Here is a 17,500-nt window from a genome sequence, read left to right on the forward strand (position 1 = left end):
TGCACACGCACACACACACTGAATAATTACAAATGATTTGCTACTCACCAGAACAGGATGAAGATCGACACCATACATGTCCAACCATTTGACTTTTTCTAGGTAACACATTTCGGCTTTCGAAGGAACTTGTCCCCTGAAAGGATAGACATAAAGGATATCAAATAAAAAATACTTTTAATAACATGAAATATGATATGTAATATTTCGAAGCGTGTAATGTACGATATGTAAAAAGCCATTTGGTCTTAGAAACTACAATAGATATAGTTTCAAAACTTCAAATTAATCTTAAAACACATATATTCTGAACAATGGTAATAATCTATAACTGACACCTGTCCAAATAAGTATGACATGATCCAATCTGGCAATAATCAAAATAACCACCTGCTTGTACTAAAAATATCAACGCCATAAGATAAATTATCTTTAAGTTATACTTACACCAGTTTTTTATGAAGTTCCGCTATTTTATTCTCCAGGGCGACCGTCTGCGTCGTAACAAATCGAAACTCCGAGACGTAACCAGGAGAATGGCGACGCGGGTCATAGTCGCCCAATTCGGCTGTCAAGGGAAAAGGAGATAACATCAAATGAGATGAAAATTATATAAGAATAAAATCAGATTGTGCATATATGTGTGAATTGATAAAAATATCTTATATAAAATTCAATGTTAATTCGCCAAGTACGAATATGGTAAAATCTGTTTAAACGCCCCCCCCCCTCTCTCTCTCTCTCTCTCTCTCTCCTCTCTCTCTCTCTCTCTCTCTCTCTCTCTCTCTCTCTCTCCTTGTAAATTTCCCTCAACCTAAGAGCATCGAACTTCGTCGTTACGTTGCCACCAAATTCCCGTACGTTGATCTTTTTCCCGGACCTCGTTAGCGAATGCAGGAGGTTCTGTCGGCAATGTTTCGGCACGAATTTTACCAACGCTGCCGATGACTCTTCGTTGTCGACAAAATATTCAATTTCCGACAACGTTGTTTTACCCTCGAAAATGTATTTAAACTTTTCAAGGAACGTTCTTTTTCCGAAAAGCGGATTTCCATCTCATTACGGCCCAAATAGGCAAATCTACCATTACACAAAATGGGGCGGTCTCAAAGGCGCATTGTTGCCCCACGGAATCTGATTAAAAGGGAATTCCTGGTAATTAACGGAGTCTTCCGTTCCTCTTGGATGGTTGGCAACACTGCCGAAGCCTTTTGCATTCGTTCTGGCTTCTCGAGAGTGAAACACACATGAAAGGAAAATTCTAAAGCAACAATATAAAAGAAATTTACTCAATACAAAAACTTGCGCACCATCCACCACTGGGCCAATTTACAACAAAACCTTTCTTATTCTTCCCAGTTTTATCCCTATTCCTGGTTGCCATTTCTCGTAATGATAAAATAAAGCCATCCAAAGCGAATAAGTTTAAGTGACTAACTACTTACAGCAAAATTAAACAAGTTTTATATAATTGGCTTAAATAATCTGTTAACATAATTCATATGCACATTGATAATGACTTGTATACAAAATATATCGGCACATATACAAAAGAAAATGAAGACGTTTGTAAAGAGTATTCATAAAAAGTAAATCATATACGGAAGATTTCTCCTTGGTAAATGTTTAATAGTAGTTCGAGCACAACTCACGTAATTGCTTTTTTGAAAAAAAAGTGAGATTACAGTACTTTCTTAGTTCAACAAGTCAGGTGTCTAGAGAGCCAATGAAGAAATGCCGTTTGGATTTTATTTCTCATGCTATTTTACACACACACATATATATATATATATATATATATATATATATATATATATATATATATATATATATATATATATATATATATATCAATGTAACTTAGAGGACTACTATCAACAGCGAAGACAATTGCCTTTAATAAAACATTAGGATGAAAAAATGGATTATGCTTGAATGTATAAATAAATTCAGTCCCTGTTCTTTCGAGCCACCTATTCTATAACCCTTCTCCAAAGGCTAATCTGTTTATTCCTAGTGGTTTCAACCAACATATCAAATAAAAGGGTTCCTCATTTGATAGAAGTTGATAAAACGGGAGTAGTGCGCAAATCTTAAAAGATGACCATCAAATACAATGTATACCGGTCTTAAGGTTACTTCGTTTAAGGGAAATATCGAAAAGCAACTGATAAAGGAGGGAAAAAATACAAAATTTGACTTTGCACCCTGAGCGACATTATTTTTGTCATGATGCAAATGCGGCTGGATTTGAAAGTTTTACATTGTTGATAACAATATCAATGACGCACTTCCACCCACTACTTACAAAGATAAAACCTTTAGAATAACAAACCTCTGAAACATTTTTACAACAATCATAAATTTGATAGCTATCCTTTGGATTTGTTTTCACCATTAAGAGCAATTTTATTTGAACGACATTTGGCTGGTAAAGTTCATCCCGTCGCAATTACATGACAGGTTTTAAAACATGAAATATACCATTTCCTGGCCGAATTAAAGTAATTATTTTGTAAATAAGCAGTCAACCAATTCATTGAAGGTACATTTTTATTTTTAAAAGCAAAATGCATATACAACCGGAATAACTTATGTCTCACGAAGAGAAAAAAAAAAATAGTACGCTGACATTTTTGAGCATATAACTGACCCTTATTAGGCAATACAATAGATAACTTATTTTATCTCATTATGATGTGGAGAATATGTGACATAACATAGACAAAAAATAACCTCAACTTAATGATCGAACTTCTTAACTACAAGGTTGGGTTACCCTTAACCTACTATAAGATTGATTGATTGAAAGTTTTCTGGCATCCCCTACTATAAGAGGTCTTGTTTAACCTTGTTTCTTACAAAGCTGGGTTATTGTTAGCCGATAAAATATGGTCACTTGATAAGAACAGTTCCAAAATTGTGTCATTTCCGCTTTCTAAAGGACTGCCTTAACAATTTCTTCTACAGTCAAGTTAATCTAACCTAACATGGCAGGATTAGCCTAGCACATTTTTGGTTTTCCAAAAAGGTAATAGGATTGAATTGCCTTGGATAATTAAAAACTCGCTCAGCTTAACCAACCACAAAACTTATTCAGCCGAAATCTCAATGAATTAGGTAAAACTGTCCGACTACTACGTAAACAGTTATCAGGGCAGCTGTCATTGTCACTGGGCTGGTGACCTTACTCTGTCAAAGCAAGGCCTTGGTCAAAGCCGTACCCTGAACCTGTCCCATAATCTCTCAAGTTTAATGTAACTAAAAAGGGAAAGGAATGTCCATATTCCTCTTTTCAATGCATAATCATATTTTATAGAAATCCTGTATCTAAAATTACAAATATAAATTCTATATATACCTATTTTATTTTTAATTCAATACTTCATGGCACCTCCTTTGTGGTAAGGAATCACTACGAAATCAGGTATCAATAATCTAGAAAAATTCACACATTAATAAACAGCCATTACTACATCTAATTTTGATATACTACAAAGTTTTCATCAAAGAAGGCGAAAATCAGTTCCCGCAAATATCTGTTAAAAAGGGTACGAAACCTAAAAATTAATTAAACAACAGCTTATGAATGCGAGCTCAAGAACATCAGTGATGAGAAGGGGTACTTCTTAGTAACTTAATTCAATCGAAATAATTCAGGTTGTCCTTCAATGCTACCAGAAGTAATTACCTCGTCCCTGTAACTTTGACACTAAGCACTGTCCGTCAGTTGGTCCTCTCTATGTGCTGCTCCGATACAGCTCATTTACCGCATATCAAACTTGACAAAAACAAAGAGAGGATCTGAGAGGCCAGTGTCCACTACCTTACACCAGACGTTCTATACTGACCACTTGTACAAACCGCCGGCCATAAAAACACTTAAAATATTCACCAAACTGTCAAACCACCTCATACTTTGACGCGTCTTTCACTCCTTCAGATACTAGAGAAAAAAAATTACGTGATCTTGGGGTTTTGTTCAACAGAAACCACTATTACTCAATCAAAATTATTATCATCATTGTTGACAATCGATATGAACTATGCCGCACGTGTCTGTTTAAAGTATTTATGATAATAAATGCTTGGGGCCCTGCATCACATTAGGTGGAATGAGACCATCTAAAGATAAAGTCAAAATCAAACGAGTTGTTGTAAATGCTAGTCTTCAAGGCAATTCACTGGACATATAGGGAGAGATCAGTTTGATTTCGATCTATTCAAGATATCTCATATTTTTCAAAGAATAACAATGAAGTGATTAACACATTTATTATTGAAGGGAAGTTGTGAAATAATAAAAAAGTGGTGCTTTCAATTTCTTATGATATTTACTAGTACAAGATGTCTACATTATGATTATTTTCATTATTACTACCGTTATCATTAACATCATTGTCAGTGTTACTGTTACTTCCATTTTATAGGTTTCAAAATCTGTGTCTAAAAATGTAAGCATTACCTATATGCTAACAGAAATGGACAGGAGATGATGTAAATATCTACATAGTTGAAGATTATACTTGTAAAGATAAAACAGTTTCCTAATTATAGGATAAACTAACTCCAAATTATAAGCCTTTATAACAATAACCCCAAAAATACATCAATTAAATGTTAATGTTCAAAGAAAACTTGAAAAAGCTTCTACCACTTACTTCACCCAACCCCTATCTCAACCCATTCATAAAACTCGGACGCATCTTTTGTCTCATTTAAACCCTCCACGAACTACCCTCTAACGAGTAAATAACGGCGTCGAACCACCATTAACTGCTATCGTAACATCAGGCGCTCTCTACTGACAAGCACTCTTATTGGGCCACTTATTAGGCTAGGCAGGTAGAATAGGTGTAAGCACCTCTCAAAGAGGACTTGATTGTTCTTCTAATGAAGCAAAATATCCTAATATTTGGATCTAAATTCCAACTTTATTATCCTGGAACCGCCAATACATTACATCTAATGACTAGATAACACGAAAGTGGACGCGTCAATCCCCGGCCAATAAAAAAAGTCCATTATTCCATGTAGTTGAGTACAGGGTATATTGAGGGTCTGAATGCTCATTAACTAGATGCCCGTTATTAAACTTCATTTGCATGTATTATCTCTCAATTAGTACATCAATTGGAATAATTGCCTACCTTTAGACGTGCTGCTAGCAGCTAGTTTGTGAGGTCACATGATTGTTATAAAGTTAGGAGTCAAATTGTCAGATGATTTCATCACAATTCTCGACAAGGATTCTCAAAACACCGTGAAACTGCGCAATCTAGCGGCAACTCTGAGAACTACCCAGCTACAATAGATTGGACGACAGTGCAGGAAAATGTCCTTTTATTACTAGTACTGATAACCATGGTACTCGAGATAACTATCAAAGAAGGTTCTTAAGATATTCCTAAGGTCCTTTAAATATACCATGAGTGTATTTAAAGGACCTTAGGTATATCTAAAGAATCTAAAATTTTAAGGGACATTGGATATTCATAACCGACAACTCTGTATTTGCATAATACTGTCTTGGGACATCCCACGATCTTTCGTGGTTTTTATTTCAACTGGAATAGATTTTCCTAAATGTGTAATCAAAAGGCAATTTTTTTTTTAAATCCATTCGTCCAGTGCTAATAAAACATAATATTCTAACGATAAAATCACGTACAACTGAAAGCAAGACAAGCGGAAATATGGAAATTAGAACTAGGAGTGGGAACTTACTTTCTCAAACCCTTTATAATATATAAATATATACGAACATAAATACATACATCACCATCATCATCATCTCCTCCTACGCCTATTGACACAAAGGGCCTCGGTTAGATTTCACACATAACCATTCTTTGTATATATATATATATATATATATATATATATATATATATATATATATATATATATATATATATATACATACATACATACATACACACACACACACACACACACATATATATATATATATATATATATATATATATATATATATATATATATATATATATTTCTACTAAAACTACAAGCGCATATATAAGCCCACACTTACATTATCGTGGTGAGTACGCAAATATAACAATGTCAAAAAATTATCTCTCTCTCTCTCTCTCTCTCTCTCTCTCTCTCTCTCTCTCTCTCTCTCTCTCAGTAAAACAGAGGTCGACGAAAAGCTGAAACTTGTTTTACAGCCAGTTTCTACTTCCGTGCCTGAACCAGTTCGACTGAGGATACTCTCAGAAAAAAAAAGTATTGATTTTGGAAATAAAATTATCTTTGAACGAATACAACAGTGATGAAGATAAAAGGCCATAGAGGAGTTATAATAAGTTTTCTGAACAAAACCCATTAGAATAGTCTTGGCATTTAATAAACAACCGTAAGCGGTAGCAAAATACATTTTAAATGACGTTGGACGTCTTTCATCTGTTTTACTATTTCTTCAAAAACAAACTCTGGAAGAAAAGTACAAGTTGCTAAATCAGCAATGCCATTTTCTTCCCGTGTGCAGTGGTTCGAGATATCGTTTCAACCAAAATCAGTAATTTCCTTTCACGCTCAGCAGTCTTTTTTTTTCTATCCTAACGTTTTACGGAACAAAAAGTCTTTTTTAAAGAATCATGACATAATCATAAAAAACTGTTGGGATTTTGTTAAGAACTTTATTTTTAGTTGATTTCCTTAAACTAATTTCAAAAATTTTTAAGCTTTCACATATGGACAAATGGCTCATGCAAATTTGCATACAGCAATCACCTACATTTTTTCATAATTAATGCACATCAAAAGCAATTTTTCAAAATGACAAAACAAAAGCCTTGTCTTTGTATAATCAATATTCATCGTCTGTTCTCACAAAGAAAATGTTTAAGGTCGATTTATATCCTTCCATTTTTGTCAATCAACGGGAGAGTTTCCAAAGAAGAACCAACAGATAAAAGTCAATGGTATCAATGTACCTTCATTTTCCACTTGCGAGCACACACGACCAACACTAGATACCAAAGCTCTTGAACTGCTTTACTCTAATTAGCCTTGTCCAAATTTGGTTCCTTAAACGATGTCCCGTACATTTTCTGATAATGGATGCCCTCGAGATATCAGCCATTATTTACGTTTGAGAAGTCTTTCATAATATGACAGCGAAGAGATTACTTCGCTATTTTTATAACGTCTTTGAGTTTCGTTCTCATTCATGCCGACCCTTATCTTGACCTTCTCTGTAATATCATTCTTTTGTTTGATCTATTTTTAAAATCACATAAATCGTTCTATCAAAATGATCTCACTTTAGTTTTTTTTTATTCGATGTTAAAGTTCATACTGTATATCAAGTACTCTCTCTCTCTCTCTCTCTCTCTCTCTCTCTCTCTCTCTCTCTCTCTCTCTCTCTCACACACACACAAACTATTTTCTTAATACTATGTTATGTGACACATCCTTTACATGAGATGGGTTGTGGAGTAGCTATTAACAATGTTGAAGGGTTTTGGTAACTTTAATAGCTAATATTAACTAGCAGTTTCCTTTCTCACTAAGTCACCGAATTTTTATAAACAGAGAGAGAGAGAGAGAGAGAGAGAGAGAGAGAGAGAGAGAGAGAGAGAGAGAGAGAGAGAGAGAGAGAGAGAGAGAGAGGGGGGGGGTCACATCAACAACCCCCCAAACAAAAATTAGCCATAACAACAACGATAACAACAATCACTGAATTTTCTCAGAGAGAGAGAGAGAGAGAGAGAGAGAGAGAGAGAGAGAGAGAGAGAGAGAGAGAGAGAGAGAGAGAGAGAGAGAGAGAGAGAGAGAGGGGTCACATGAACAACCCCTCAAACAAAATTAGCCAAAACAACAACGATAACAACAACAATCACTGAATTTTCTCAGAGAGAGAGAGAGAGAGAGAGAGAGAGAGAGAGAGAGAGAGAGAGAGAGAGAGAGAGAGAGAGAGGGGGGGGGGTTACAACACCCCCTCAAACAAAAATTAGCCAAAACAGCAACGATAACAACAACAACAACAACGCCAAGAGCATCTTCATCTGCCGGAGCGTTCTTTCTCCTGATAGTCTGTAGCAAAAGAGAAGCTCTCATTCCCACGTTGGGATGTTGCTCAGCCTGGGGCGCACAGCAAAAGCAACAATAGCAACGGCCACCAAACATTACACCACACTCTTACCTATCCAAACCTCTCGCACTAAAGTGTTTTCTCCATTCCAAAGCGTGCGGGAAAATAAGACATATTGATCAATAATTACCTTAATTTATAGTAACTTAATTAGTTTATCTTTTATCAAAAAGACCCGACATACTCTCTAAGCTGTATTCCTCTTTTACAGTAAATAATCTTGAAAACTTATCGTTTCTGAATTAACCAAATTTTCTCTTTTAATCTTTTGGTACTTCACCAGTCATTTTAGATCTCTATCGCTTCCTCGCTTGTTAGAAACTGGCTTACCTTATTCGGACACAGTTCATATCAACTCTCTCTCTCTCTCTCTCTCTCTCTCTCTCTCTCTCTCTCTCTCTCTCTCTCTCTCTCTCTCTCTCTCTCTCTAAGCTTTGAGTACCGCGCTCGAGTCCCAGATTGGACGAACACCTCTGTTCAGGTAATGCAGTAAATTATTTCCAGTACCAACTTATTAGTCGTCCGTTGAGGGTCGCATCTACGGTGGAGAGATAATTAGATAAAAAGATAATAAAAAAAACTCTTGAGTGACTGTCTACGTTATTATAACACTTGCATACCATCATAACGGACGGTGGCATTAACGAGGCAATCCTCATACTACGGAAATGTAACCATTAAATGGATACAGAAGAACAAACGCATTTCCCCAACAAAACCTTACATTTGTGTGTATATTAATTCTTCTAACATTTTCGCAAAAAGCAGATACACCAAGAATCGTCATAAGTAGACCGTAACAGTCGCAAAAGGTAAGTGAAATTAAAAGCCATGTGGGGCACGCGATACGAACATCAGACTTACGTTCATATCGGTAATTTTCTTCGTATCAGATAAGGTTATGGAAAAAAGCGATAAAGGGGAGGTTCAGGAGTTAGGAAAGAACGATCACGTGTGAGTGTCGCAACCCATCTGATTGTACTTCGAAGAGTTTAGTTCATGAAGTGTGTGGAAGTATAAAAATCTTAAGACTAATATTTTGTTTGAGTTTTGCAACAATTCTAACATTTATCATTGTGGAATAAATGATCAATGGTGGGTCAAATTATTATTCTATTATTAAACTGATGGTAGCATACACAAAGTAAAACTCATTACAGTATTAGAAAATATTAAATAAAATTTATTACGCAATAAATACAGAGAAAATGTCGATGATTAACTCACATTGAACGGCATATGACCCAAGTTCAGCAGACAATTCCTGAGATATAGGAAGGCGTCCTTGTAAGATATCTTGCTTCACCTGAAGGAAGAACTGGTACCTGGAAAGAAAGAGATCCATATCAATAAAACAAGTAAATATATTTAAGTTTTATAAATACACGGAGAAAATAAAACTGGTAATTTCACTGCACTGAAATCATAACCCACCACACCTTCCAGCAATGGAGTTTGTGTGTATTAGCACGGTCTCTTAAGAACGGGTTAGCCAATAATGGAGGGGAGGGGGTGGGGGATTTAGTTTGAGTGATAAAAAATTGGAACTCTTGGATGAGTAATATAGATTTGAAAACAATGTTTCACGATACAGTAATTATATTTAATAGAAAGGTCTGACTGAGGGCACGATTTATTCTACAATATTTCACGATACATTAATTGCATTTACTAGAAAGATCTGACTGAGGGCACGCCTTCTTCCAACAGCCGGTATTACAGCCAGGAAACATGCTCTCATGTGGATTGAAATTGACGGGATGTGCTTTCTAATGGATGCTAGTGTACAGTATAATAACTCGATCGAGATGACGACCCAAGGCTTATAGCAATTTCTATGTAACGAATATATCTCATATATAAAACTCCATTATGGTTATTACCATTTATCTGATCAAGATGAGTTTCGTCTCTCAAAGGTCACATGTTATAAAACATACTATCTCATTAAGGTCAGAATCGATCTACGGTTCAATGTAAGTATTCTTTTAACCCTGATATAGGCATCGTGGGAGAGGGTAGGGCTGGTGGTGATGTCGGGTTCGTCATTCATAAAAGTTACTCAAATCTCAAAATGTCGAAAAGAACTAGTGTAACAAGCTTTGAATGTACAAAAATAAATTTTACACAAAAAAAAAAAAGAAAAGAAAAAAAAAAAGAATCCATCAATTGTAACAATTTACAAAGCTATTAGAACAAATGTCAGAATCTTCTTTGAAGAATTCAGTGAACTTCATTGAGATGATTATCACGGTGAAAAATGAATTAGTTATTTGTGGAGACTTCAATCTTCGGATGGATGACGCATTTAGTGAGTTATTGGAATCATATCAATTGGTGAATAATGTCGACTGTGCAACTACTTTAACTGAACGAACAGGATAAAATGACAGTGGAGGTCCTGTAGAGAGTAGGGTTCCCTTGCTGTATAGGACCGGAAAAACAGCCGTCATAGTAAAATAACATTATCTGGTAATCTCTAATCATGTAACCCAAGAAATAAAACATATAATTAGAAATTTAGGATCCGAATTTCGAGTTTATTCAGGTTGCTCTTAAAGATTGGCAACCACGCGAAAATAACATGACCATTCAAACATTTATAAAACCAACTCTGGAAAACTGAAGGTAAAAATATGAAATCATGGTAATTAGTGAAAAAGGTACTACCACTAGACGTTTCATTTACTACAGCTACGATATGCCTGAAAAGGTCTTACATGATAACGTTCATTAAGACTTTCAATGCAACACAGATTTACTGCTGGTGATTCAGGTTGCAATATGAAAGTCGATTAATTAAATAAATGATAAATACAGTAATATATGCTTGATACAAGCAGTGGCCATACGTGGTAAATCCAGCATTATATTTGACATAGTTAAATGTCATTAAAAATAACGAGTATCCATATGTCCATGCCTATTCATTTATGCCTTTACAGTTACACGTAGTGATTGTGATTATACAAATTCAATCACTTTCACAACTAGAATCTCGATTGATCTTAATTTCACTACCAAAGACATGAAAAGAAATATGTGGTAATTAAAGTATATTCTACTCGGTCATTTTCCCTGGCAATAATTCATGCAAAAAATTTCAAAATGGTTCTAGTCGAAGAGTCATATTACTAACATTAAACAAATGAGAAACTGGTTCCAAACCACAAGTGTAAAATATAATGTAAAATACGAACGAAACCAGAACTTGCACCCTTGGTAATGGGCATGAGAAGCTCTCTCTCTCTCTCTCTCTCTCTCTCTCTCTCTCTCTCTCTCTCTCTCTCTCTCTCAAGTCTTCTTTTTCTTAATGGACTTCAAGAGTGACTAGACTAGTTACTTCGTTTCCTCGTTCTTCCCAGAGCCCTCACTATCAAGGTGTGTATGAGACTGGAAATCCCCAACAGTTTTCATAACTAGATTTTTTTTATTAGCAATGTTTCCACGAAACGGTAATGAGGTTAAAAACTCAACTGAAAAAAAAAAAACGAAATAAACTCATTGTAATGGCTTGTTAGTGGGAGTCTTAAAACTTATAAAATTAAGTTGTTTTAAGATTTTGTACACATTTGCGAGACAATCTATTGAGAAATTTATGAGGTCGTTCAAACTTACTAAAAAAAAAAAAAAAAAAACAGAAAAAAGAGCCAATACAGTTATTTTGAAATTTTATATATAACTGGTTTGGAATATAAGAACAAAAACTGTTAGCCAGTTTAACAAGTCTACATCTGCATTACCTCAGAAAGAACGATAAACTAGTTTGATACAAACTAAAGAAGCCAAACTTTCCCCACCTCAAAAAAATAAAAGATCACTGAAATTTAAAAAAAAAAAAAAAACAGAAAAAATAATGGAAAATAGGTCTTCAAACCCTGGAAGCCAATCGGTCTGGATAGAAGGCACCGGGGCATCCGTACCCGGAACCTCCTGGAAAGCTGACTGGGAGACTGGAAGCCACAGGACTCCAGGGCACTGGGACCGGATAAGATGATCATCAATAACGTACAAAGGCGGTTTCCACCAATTTAATTGCAGAGAGAGAGAGAGAGAGAGAGAGAGAGAGAGAGAGAGAGAGAGAGAGAGAGAGAGACCTTTGCCTGGAGCAACTGTTAGGAATGGCAATTTATAAAGCAGAATTTAACATAAAATCATTTCAAATCATAGAATTAAATATATCCATAATTCGTAAAGCAAAAAAAAACAATTAACCCAAAACAACGCCTATGTGTGATGTGAAATTCTAGGTAATAACTCACTAGAGAAATTATTTTACAAATACAGAAATACCCCTTAGAATACAAATAAATCTTCTTTAGAGCACCAAGAGTAATGTTGCTAATGACAATATTCTCAACGTCCGTTTCAGCAGTTATTGACTATACCACCTAGGAGGTCGTTGGGATGGGATGTGGGTCAAGTGTCAGCGCCCACTACGCCCGGATGACCCAATTCACACACGCAATGCCACTAGGATGGAAAATGGAGGCTGGGTATTTGTGGGCTGTCTAAATATAGGTCTCTCTCTCTCTCTCTCTCTCTCTCTCTCTCTCTCTCTCTCTCTCTCGTATTTGCCCCAAAAAATTGCAAGTTCTAAAATTAAAAATCGTTGAAAAGCATTATTTTTTTTTCTCAAAATATGTAAAATTTGTGATGATAATCTATCAATAATACTAATAATCCAACTAATAAAACTTGAAATAGCGATGTCAGTAACGTGATAACTTTTCCCAATTCTAATTTCTTTAAGGTTATTGATTACGACAAATCTTTAATAATCAATTAACATCTCAAAAAATGGGAAATAAAACCAAACCCAACTGGTAAGGTGGATGCTGCCTCAAAGATCACTTCATCTTGAGATCAGTGACAATGGAAACTACGTGGATTACATTTATGAATTGCTTGATGCATTCGTAAGCTATTTATAAAGCAATGCATGTCCTTTCTGGCTTCTTTGCTCATGCGTGGCATGTACTTGCCCATTGCATTGCATGTTAATACGTTCTTCTTGACTTGTAAAATTGCTGTCAAGGTCGGTCATGCTTTTCAAAGGAAGGTCATCCTTGCTCTTCATTTAGTTGATTGGACAAAGTACAACTATCAAAATGAGGTTTGTGGAAAAAAAATGGAAATTTGAGTAAAAATAAAAAAGAATTAACACGGCTATTTTGGAATGTCAAAATATAAAGAATATGCATACACTCGACAAGGATATTGCCAACACAGGGTCACCAAAAAGAAATACTGATGTGGTGGGGAGAATCTAAATATTTTGCTTGTGACAACCATGAATGAACTATCCTCACTGATGCAATGACCATTCACTGAAAACAATAGGTATTCATATCCATAACTCCACCATCATTCAAGAATATCCGAATACCTTACTGGCGTCTTTTACTGCCAACGGACGTGCTGTGAATATCTTACTCGTTTGTTGACAAATAAACGACCAGGTATGATATTTCTCAATTCAAGATTTGCACAGGAACAGGAAATGAGTGGGACATCATGATTTGCATGTATATCCTCTTTCGAAAATTAGTATGCTGTAACCACAAGACCTCACTAAAATGTTAAAACAATGGGAGGAAACAGGTTCATGGAAATTTTACCAATGCAGTATACAACACGGTTCATTAAGTAAAGTAGATGGCAATCAAAAGAATTGACTGCCACAAGGTAAAACGAAAACAACACAGGAAATGAAAAAAATAGTTATTCTTATAAAATGTAATCCGATACCATATCTGTTTGATATTCGATGAAATAAAATAGACAAACTGTCGTGGCATAACATATTGAATAAAATTCTTGCATAAACATGACTGAAAGAGCAAACAAGCAAACAGGTAAGCCAAACACCTTCTCCTGCCAAGGCAATTCCATCCAAGTTTTATTCGACTTTAAACAAGATTAATGTTAACGTTAGAAGCGCGTGACACCGAAGCTCCTCACACCTATCCCTGACCCTGACCCTTTCCCTTCTCGGGAAGGAGGGGAGGAAGGGAGGAAAGAGGCTCGAGGGAGGAGGAAGAAGAGCTACTCCAATCCCAAGGGAAATCAACTGCAGATGCAACTGCACATGAGAGGGCAAACAGCTATTTCCAGGAAAAGGGAGGGTGTAAACTGGTTGCTTGGATACTGCATTAGTGCAGCTGAAGACGAAAATGATGAGGATTTGGACGATGATGAGGATTGAGAGATATTTCGAGAAAAGGAGAATTAGGGCTGCAGATGCTGTATTAGAGCTAATGAAGACGAAGCAGTAGTATTGGAGGAAGATGCAAAAGTTATAGAGGTTTTGACAAAATACATGGGGGTTATGATGTTAATAATAATCATTGGTACAGTCGTTCTGTGATTTGATAAGGGGTTTAATCTGCCGGGAGAATGTAGAATAATATATATATATATATATATATATATATATATATATATATATATATATATATATATATATATATATATAAATATATATATATAAATATATATGTATATATATATATATATATATATAGAGAGAGAGAGAGAGAGAGAGAGAGAGAGAGAGAGAGAGAGAGAGAGAGAGAGAGAGAGAGATGACAAAAAATATTTTTAGGTTAAAATTTTAAATATAATATGCCTGTATTAACAAAAACCCAAAAGTATGTTTGAAAATAAACATATTCTCTACAATGATAATATTTTCGTGGTATTGAAATAATGATGATCAGGGTGTCATTATCATAATCATTATCACAAATAACCTCTATAAAATGCAATATGTTCCAGTTAACATGAATTAACGAAATGAAACAATAGTGTTTAAAACCCCGAACACACTGTCACAAAAACGAAAAATCTAACGAAGTAAACTTGAAAAAAAAAAAAAAACCTTCTAAATTCACTTAAGCATTTCCATTAAAATCTGTTTTACAGACACAGAATGCGGAATTGCAATTGAAAACCCAGAACCTTTTTCAAAAGTTATTTCCTAAAAGCTCCTATTATATTCTCTTGAGCCAATAACGGTCTCTGAATACTTCGGGGATATAAACATGCGGAACATCTCAACACCAGAAGGACCACTTATTCAACAGGCATTCAGAGGGACCCCCTCGACGTATAGTGCCACAAGAGCATACGGAGTGGGAAAAAATGTTAAAGAATCACGACTAGAATAATATATGCGTTAAAGGACCTTTTCTTCCGCCATTTTTATTTCTTTTGCGATGCTAGAAGTTTGTCATCCAACCTACTCTCTCTCTCTCTCTCTCTCTCTCTCTCTCTCTCTCTCTCTCTCTCGTCATGTACAGTGTATACTTTATAGATGCAAACATCAATCTACACACGCACATATAAACACATAGAAACACACACACACGCATATATATATATATATATATATATATATATATATATATATATATATATATATATAATCATTTCCTACGCTTATTGACACAAAAGGCCACGGCTAGATTTCGTCAGTCGTCTCCATCTTGAGCTTTCAATTCAATACTTCTCCATTCATCATCTCTTACACCACGCTTTTTAGTCTTCAGCTATGTAGGCTTGGGTCTTCCAACTCTTCTAGTGCCTTCTGTGTATATGTATGTGTATATATATATATATATATATATATATTACCTACATTCAATTTATAGGTGGTGGCTCCCCAAGCGAAAAATAAGGCAATTGCCATTAACAGATCCTTTCTTTGGATGGATAAATAAATCCCTTGTACTTCTGATTAGCAATACTAAAATGGATTTTCTTGCTCATCAAAACAATGTTGTTTTTCTACCATACTAACAATACCTCTCACATTGCTAGGACGTGGAATTTGACTTCTGAAGCAGAGCCATAGTAGAGGTTAGGCAAACAAGACTCCTTGGTCAGCTGCTCAGAATTGGAAAGTGACTGAAGCGATTACAGGTAATTGTGAGCCATAAATTACTTCTATGTTAGCTTTGCAAAGAATAATTGAATTAATATAATACTAAAGTTACTCTGTCCTAAGGGAATGATTTAAAAATAAAAACAATGTTAAAATATGGACAATTCTTTAATAATAAAACATCACGATATTGTGAATTTACAAAAAAAAAAAAAAAAAAAAAAAAAAAAACCGACCTCTAAATTGCATTTCCAAAATCATCTTAAAACTCGTAGTTGTAATTAATCCTGGAGACATCACAAACAAAGTTAAAACCTATACAAAAGTCATTTCGATAAACTCATCTATAAAAATAACTAGAGAGAGAGAGAGAGAGAGAGAGAGAGAGAGAGAGAGAGAGAGAGAGTTATGATGCGGACATCGTTTCATCGTCATCGACATTAGGAGCCTCCGGGCATAAAGAAAGCGAAAGAGCCACTGGTAATTATGGCGTATGGCCCACCTCGACAGACGACCACTAACTCTTACTTAGACACCCCATGCCAAACATGCTCTCTCTCTCTCTCTCTCTCTCTCTCTCTCTCTCTCTCTCTCTCAAGGTTTATATCAATCATATGCGCAATGCTTTACATATTTATTACACTTTGGAACACCTTTACTATTGTCTTCAAAATACAATTATAGTTCCACTGTTTCACATACTTTCACCAATCTCTGTTGTTTTTCCTTAGAAAATGTCTGCATACCTACATGCATGGGGATAAGAAGAATCTAAACATCAACAAGCAGTAAAGCTAAATAGTTGTGGAATGCGCATGGCGTAATAAACAATCAGCTGACGTCAATGGAATTTTAAATAAAATGGAGTTTAAAATATCTCAGCAGCCTCACCCTTTCATGGCACAAAATTGACTACAACATTTCTACTTTCCCTCATAAATAGACTTGGTAAACATTAATAAAAACCGATAAATCAAGTCACAGCTTTATTGCAAGTTATTTAAATAAGAAGTAAATAAGAGGCACATCTTCATAAAACTAGAATAAAGAATAATATATAAATTGAAATTTTCGATGTGTCTGAAAATGAATAGAGATTACAGAGTGAAAACCCGGTGTGATTAGTATGAACAGTAGAACTCTGACAGGAAATCCACTGTTTTGGCTTAGCAACAGATGATGAGATAAAATGATTAGAAAAAGGCTAAGTAGAACGTTTTCTATGATGGGTGAATCTGCTGGAAACACCAGTTGTTCTCAGTATGAAATAGTGGAAGGACATTAAAGAACTCTTATCAAGGGTTCATATTGATTGCTCAGTCGAAAGAGTATATTATCCAGAAAAAAAATATTATTATCAAAAGATGCATTTTTAAAGAGAAACATATCATCATCATCATACGCCTATTGACGCAAAGGGACTCGGCTAAATTTTGCCAGTCGTCTCTATCTTGAGCTTTTAAATAAATACTTCTCCAATCATCACATCC

The 17,500-nt window shown here is 35.1% G+C and overlaps 1 protein-coding gene across 7 annotated transcripts in view; it reads right to left on the bottom strand.

Moving 5' to 3' along the window:
* LOC137631735 (band 4.1-like protein 4) overlaps nucleotides 1–17,500 on the bottom strand; it is a 773,040-nt gene that overhangs the window by 50,000 nt on the left and 705,540 nt on the right. For 5 of the 7 annotated variants that reach the window (XM_068363632.1, XM_068363631.1, XM_068363630.1 and 2 more), the window contains 3 exons: nucleotides 9,350–9,447; nucleotides 448–568; nucleotides 49–136 (listed from right to left, as the gene is read on the bottom strand). In XM_068363632.1, coding sequence (XP_068219733.1) covers nucleotides 49–136; nucleotides 448–568; nucleotides 9,350–9,447 — 307 coding nt within the window. Of the gene's footprint in view, nucleotides 1–48; nucleotides 137–447; nucleotides 569–3,691; nucleotides 3,824–5,150; nucleotides 5,244–9,349; nucleotides 9,448–17,500 lie in introns of those variants that run through there. The other 2 variants (XM_068363635.1, XM_068363634.1) reach the window with 2 other exon arrangements.

The sequence above is a fragment of the Palaemon carinicauda genome, chromosome 40 (genome assembly GCF_036898095.1).
Source record: "Palaemon carinicauda isolate YSFRI2023 chromosome 40, ASM3689809v2, whole genome shotgun sequence".
In the NCBI taxonomy this organism is placed as follows: Eukaryota; Metazoa; Arthropoda; class Malacostraca; order Decapoda; family Palaemonidae; genus Palaemon; species Palaemon carinicauda.